This window comes from Salvelinus alpinus, chromosome 32 (genome assembly GCF_045679555.1).
Source record: "Salvelinus alpinus chromosome 32, SLU_Salpinus.1, whole genome shotgun sequence".
Lineage (NCBI taxonomy): Eukaryota > Metazoa > Chordata > Actinopteri > Salmoniformes > Salmonidae > Salvelinus > Salvelinus alpinus.
In genome coordinates this window covers 20,577,180-20,583,917 of record NC_092117.1, presented here as the reverse complement: position 1 = coordinate 20,583,917, position 6,738 = coordinate 20,577,180, and the positions used below count along the sequence as shown (strand labels likewise).

Below are 6,738 nucleotides of genomic sequence, written 5' to 3'. Positions count from 1 at the left end.
CCCCTGAGTCCAGGCTGCGGAGAAAGGGGCTTATTTTGCCTAACACTAGGCATATGCCTTAGTTGGGTTTTGGATTTCCTCAACCAAAGTCCTGATGGTATGTATGCCCTATATCAGCAACATTGCTGACATTGTATTCCACATACCTTTGTTGCAATAAAATATGTGAAATTGTATTGTAGGCCTAACCCTTTTCAGGAAAGGGAGAGGTCAGGTTTAGACTTATCAGCCTATCTTCAGCCAAGTGCTTTTATCTATGCCCATTTGGCCACAGGTGTGCAACAATGCCAACAATATCATATTCAATAACACAGAATAGGCCTATTGTTTTCTACAGGCCTATACCTTATCAAGCTCTAGAAAATACCATATATAGGCCTATGCTGCATTTTTTGCATGCAGATTTATGTCTTCTTCTGACATCTTTGTACAAAATGTTTGGGTATTCCACAACCCGTTTCAAAGGTGTGCTTAGAAAATATATAGGCTTAGCTTATGTTCTATCAGGTCATGGATGGCATCAAATGGGCTACCTGCGATCAAAAACAAGTAATACGAGATGGTAATTACATAGACACAGGATATCTCCACTTGAGCTGTCATTTAGGCCTAAATGAGCATGTGTTAATTATGTAAGACCACCTTAGACCTATGCAGGAAAAATAATCTCCATGCCACTCAATACAGCCTTTATCCTGTAATTTATACCATTCATGACTATGGTTGGTTGGCATGGTCACACAAGCAACAGCCCTGTAGACCTACAACACAGGGTACATTGACCAATAACTCGGGTTTTTCATGGGGTGCTGCAGCACCCTTACTTCCCGCGGCTATGCCTATAGCCATGCTGAGAAGTCTTTTAGTGCTTGTTCGTCTCCATCTGTGATTAAGGTCCTGCATTTAGCCTTCATTGCCCACAGAGGACGCTGTCCTCTCGTTATTCATCTACCACTGGACATGCGTTAACAAGTCAATTAATTTCAATGAGTGAATATATACATAGGTTTACCACATTTACAAAGACTGAGGAAGGAATTAACTAAATCGATTTGGTAAAAATGGATGACTATATTCGTCACAGAAACAGTTTAAAAAGCGGCATGTTTTAGAAATCCATAAAAATAAATATGATTACAATTTCTCATTAATGACATATTTTACAGTTGGCCAACAGTGACTGTTTCTGAGACCATTTCAGAATTCATTTAAAAATGTATCGGCATAGAAAATTGGCACGTGTTCAGATCTCTGATAAAACAAAGTAAACACGCATGACTTTTTTTTAGTAAACCGCTGGGTTTCATTTGACTATTTAAGGGGGTAAATTCATAAACTGAATGTTTTATGGTTTACCTTTATTGAACGTCTCGAGCCTGTGTGTCCCAATAAGCAATGCAAATATATACAACTTGACTACATTTGGAGTTAGGCAAGTGATTAAACATTCACATCCAATTCACAATCATTTGATTGCAACATTATTTTAATTAGGCTATTTCTACATTTAAATATATATTCCATATTTTGTAAACCTTTTATAAAAGTGATAATGTGGACATAATTTACAACCTTTTTCAATAGAATTTTGGCAAATAGTCCATGGGGAGAAAAGTTCATTAATTTAACTTACATCCTAAATTGTGTCAAAACATGACACCTGGAGGGAAATTATCTTGTCTGTTTTGTAATGACGAAGGTTTGTTTCTTAATCTGTGACACTATAATAGCTAGTATAGAAACGTAGCCTAGTTGAATGAATTATATTAGTGGAATAGGCCCTATAAGGAAATCTAAATATTTTGCACAATATTAGTTTGCGTGTGGACTATTATGGGAAAATGTATTTTAATTTTATTTATTAGCCTAGGTCTACTGGGAAATAATCAAATTGTTTTACCAAATGTGCCCTAATACACAATATCCTACTTTGTTGTAGGCCTTTCTTCATCTGAGGACATGAGCGTCTATTTTGTTGGTGTTTGAGTTGTGGAATGATGACCATTGTAAAAAACTTACATCCATAGGCTTACAGTGCATGCCGAAAATGATAATTGCGCTTCCGGAATCTAGGTTATATTATCAATAAGTATAAATCAGACCACAAACAAAAAATCATCTAATTCACCATAATGTTTTCATCTCCCCAAACCAGTGCATCAAAATATGATATAGGCCTACTCTGCTGGTATTGGCTATAGGCTGTGTACGACGAAAGTAATTTGCCTATTGTACTTTCATCGATGTTTATGCCAAACATTTTGTGCTAACAACTCTGTCCTCATTTGCTACCTAATTTGACTCTATAAGACCAATAACACAAGGGCGTAACAGCCTACAACCAAAGCGCAAAGTGAGGGTGGACTTCGTTGTTATCGTGTAGCCTACACCCCCACTCTCTCTCTACCTCGCTCTCTCTCTCTCTGCCCGTCTCTCTCCCCCTCGTTCTACTTCCCATCTCTTCCTTAATCCCATTTGCCATTGTACGTGCCCAATCGCCGTATACTTTCCGCATTTAACTTGGATGACATTTTTATTTCATCATTAGCATCCGGCGCCAGACTGACGCGGTGGACACAGTTGCATTTTGACAAAGGAACGCACAAGACTTGGATGCAATACTGATATTATTTTGTCCTCTCTGAAGACTATTTGCTTTTCTGATCTGTTTTTATTTTTTACGTTCTCGATCAGCTGCGTAATCAAGAATATATTTCACATTTAAAACATCGCACAGAAGGACAGTTAGTCCTACCAGTTTATAATATCCCTCTTTCTAAGTGAGACTTTGTTAATTCCAGTCTTTTAACACTTACATTTGTGGTCTACGGCATTCGGACCACAACCTCCAAGCAGCAATGCCCGAGACGGCGCAAGAGACGTGCACTCCGGTGAAAGACTCTCCCTTCTTCATTAAGAACTTACTTAACTGTGATAGTAAACCATCCAAACCGAAGCCCATCTTCGCCTCGGCAAAGGCGGCGTTTGAAGGGGGCTTTTCCCTATCCCAGGTCGGGGACTTTAACTTTCCTCGCTTTGAGTTACCCACACAGAGGTTTGCTTTACCGGCGCACTATCTGGAGCGAGCCTCAGCATGGTGGTATCCCTACACGCTCAGCGCAGCCAGTCATCTACACAGAACGGAAGGTAAGCCCATGCACTTCTGATTGTCTTCTCTTTCTTTACCTTTTACATGATTAATCAGAACGTATAATGTGTGCGTAATTTGTATAGCGGAAATTGCTATGGATTTTATGGGCTGAGCTTTCATCTGTCAAAGGACATTCAAACAAGGATAATCATTCTTGAACTACACCCATATCCTCATTTTAGGGGGTCTTGTATTTTATGTCACTTATGATAAGCATTTCATTCAGTTAGGCCATTGTTTGTCATCATTGTAAGTTTCTCGTCGAGGGTATGTTCAACTCAAAGGTATAATAGCCAACTGTTATTTGCTCAAGCATATCTAGTAACAACGAGGCATTGAACATGCAGTCACGTTTATAACCCATATATATTTTCTGTCGTTATTTTAGTTGCCGAGAAGGCAAGAGCAAGAGACTCTTCTCCAACCTCAGGCACGGACCGCGACTCGCCAGACCTGGTGCTCAAATCCGATCCAGACGGCAAAGAAGACGAGGACAACAAAAGTGGTGATGAAATAGTTCTAGACGAGAGTGATTCTGAGGACACAAAGAAAGACAGTGGGGTAGACGACAGGAAGAAAAACGAGGACAGTGACGAAAAGAAAGCATGTCGAAAAAAGAAAACACGCACCGTGTTCTCTCGGAGTCAGGTGTTTCAGCTTGAGTCCACCTTTGACATGAAACGCTACTTGAGCAGTACCGAGAGGGCCGGATTGGCTGCGTCATTGCACCTGACAGAGACACAGGTAAAGATTTGGTTCCAGAACAGAAGAAATAAATGGAAGAGGCAGCTTGCCGCTGAACTAGAGGCTGCCAATCTGAGCCACGCCGCTGCACAGAGGATAGTGCGAGTGCCCATCCTCTACCACGAGAACTCTGCCTCAGAGACTGGCAATGCAACCGGCAACGTTCCTGTGAGCCAGTCGCTCCTCACCTTCCCCCACCATCTCTATTACTCTCACCCAATCGTCACCTCTGTGCCACTACTCAGACCTGTTTGAAAAACAAGACGTTGGTATCTATATTCCTAACTCGTAGGCCTACAGAACATTACACAAGACAACCTAAAACAATATTTTTCTAAAGAAGAAAATACAAAATTAAAAAATAGTCCTATAATTTCTGTTAAAGAGGATATATTGTGCATTTTTATATTAGGGTGAAGTTTACATTTTGTCTGGCATAATTTCACGCCAATAGCATATTGTTCTTATTAAAAATTAATATTAAGGAGTTAACACTGCCCCAAAATACATTTCAGGAAGTCTGCCCCCCCCTTCAAATGAATGTAACGTCTTATGATAGCATTCTAGCGCATGGGGTCGTAGCATTTGACCCCAACTGATGTTTTCATTGTGTTTTCTCTTTTCTCAGCCATTTAGGAATATCGAACGGGCTCAACACTCTTTACTCAAAGCGCTTTAAAAGGGGACAATCAAGATACGCTGTTTTATGTACAATATAATTGTAGCTTATAGGCTTATTGTTTTTGATGTACTGATTCTAATTTCTGCTTCCTCGACAATGTCCTTATAGCACAATTAAGAATTGAATGTCATTACTTTTTGTGTTTTTGAAACAATAACATGGTGTACAAATGTATATGGATATATTTAATCGAGTCAATGAAATGAGCTACCTGTTGAAGCTATTCCTTTGTACAGAAAAAAACAACTTTTTGATATTGTATTGCTGAATTCTGTTGTGAAATAAATGGAGATTATTCCATTCTTAAATATGTCGAATCAGTGCGTATTCAATAATCTAATTGGGTGTAGTATACAGTCTATTCCTAGGGCATCAATTCTGAAATGTTATATTTTTGCCAGTTTGTCTCCCAAACAAATTAGTCTATTGTCGACTTTCAAAACGTCTTCATGAACAGGGTTGATTGTTGAATAATGTAAACAAATAGCATACCTTAACAAATAAACAAACCTTTATTATAGACCCAATATAATTGTTGCGAATTTCAAAATGAACATGATGTCGTGTGTGAGATGAAATCAGTATACTCCTGGCATATACAAAGAAGAGGATATTCGTCGTCAATTCCCTTTACAGAGGCTTGACTGGGCCTATCTAATTACAAGTGCTACTGGTCTCGAGCAGACCACGTGTCCTACACTCTTCGGAGACACACTGCCATAGCAGTTGTTGACTGAATTAGATTATTTCAGTTGAGATGCCAGGCATATTATATACAGTATATTGAAACAATTATCCTTGGAACAAACACGTTGGAGGTGGTGAGTAGGCCTATACCATGTAGCATAAGGACAATAGATGAAGGAATCAACATTATGCATTGTGCATATACATTGGCGCAGATTCACAAACTAGCTAAACCCACACACTAACCCATTTTTATTTGCTATGATTATTACTTAATAGTGCAGATTGTATTTGTCATCCATATTGACTGCAGAACTAAATACAGGTAGGCCTACCCGAAAACCACGCGCTTATTTTGGGAGTCCCATCAATTATTACGCGAATAAAGAACATAAGCAGGTGCGTAATCAACCTGCTGTTACGCACTTTAAAAGTTGTTTTACATAAAAAATGGCTCGGTCAATTAGATGCGTAATTGCCACCATCTTGACGAAATTATGGGGCAATGTGGTCTATTCAAAAGAGAAAAATTAATTGCCTAATTCTAGGCGATTCTAAAATGTGTGTGCGTGCGTATGTACGGCGTAAGTGCGTGCATGTGTGCATGCGTAGTTCCTTATAGGTTCATGTTTAACATTTAATTTAAAAAAAACTATTTTTTAAATTTTGCAACAATAATGATATTACTTGTGGATGCTGCCTTTATGACCGTCTTCGGTAATGGTGCACTAGACGGGTCATAGTGGGCTAATTATCCCACCAAATGTGCCCTTCATCTCTCACCTAATGGTTGTATTGTTTATTTTTCCTATGTAGTTTCACATGGATCAGCAATAGATAGAGAATTAGGGTTTGCTCAATTCGGTTTCATTTTCGACGTGTTTAGTTTGGTCTCATACATGTCTATGCCAGGTCGCAGTTGTAAACGAGAACTTGTTCTCAACTGGCCTACCTGGTTAAATTAAGGTGAAATTAAAGATATTCACACACCTATGCCAATGTCTCCGTAGTGCTCATGCCTACAATTCACCTGTGGAATGTTTCTGACGTGGAGCTATTGCAAATGCTCGAATAGATATGCTACTTTTTTGTTGAGTAGAAAACCTTTGGTATCTTGTGAAAAAGTTTTCTAAAGTATTTCGATCACCATGGGCCCACATAAAGGTTTTAGGAAGTTCAAAGGTTTTGATAGCCTATAGGCTATGCACGATAAAGCTTGACGCAGACTCCCCCCTCAAACCCTCAAACGATATTTTGTGGCTTGACGTTTTCCTTTTAAGGAAATGTACTTTGTTAAATCGTGTTTCACCTGTTTAATGTCAGTCACTCATTCCTATATTTATTTTGGACGATATAAATTGGCTGAAATGACACACAACATTAGCCTATAAAGTTGCGACATAGTTCACAAATGTATGATCTAATGTTAGGTGGAATAATATCAATATCAAAATGCAAAGAGTTGACTATATGT

At 38.8% G+C, this 6,738-nt stretch overlaps 1 protein-coding gene across 1 annotated transcript; it reads left to right on the top strand.

The window, feature by feature from the left end:
* Positions 1-2,595: 2,595 nt before the first annotated feature.
* LOC139562453 (homeobox protein HMX3-like) lies at positions 2,596-4,894 on the top strand. Its single transcript, XM_071380173.1, has 2 exons — positions 2,596-3,147; positions 3,540-4,894. Exons 1-2 carry the CDS (start codon positions 2,859-2,861, stop codon positions 4,148-4,150), a joined length of 900 nt encoding a protein of 299 aa, XP_071236274.1. The 5' UTR covers positions 2,596-2,858; the 3' UTR covers positions 4,151-4,894.
* Positions 4,895-6,738: the final 1,844 nt, after the last annotated feature.

Coding starts and splice junctions, on each gene's coding strand:
- LOC139562453 (XM_071380173.1), top strand. CDS start 2,859: ATGCCCGAGACGGCGCAAGAGACGTGCACTCCGGTGAAAGACTCTCCC. Junction 3,148..3,539: donor TCATCTACACAGAACGGAAG/GTAAGCCCATGC, acceptor TCGTTATTTTAG/TTGCCGAGAAGGCAAGAGCA.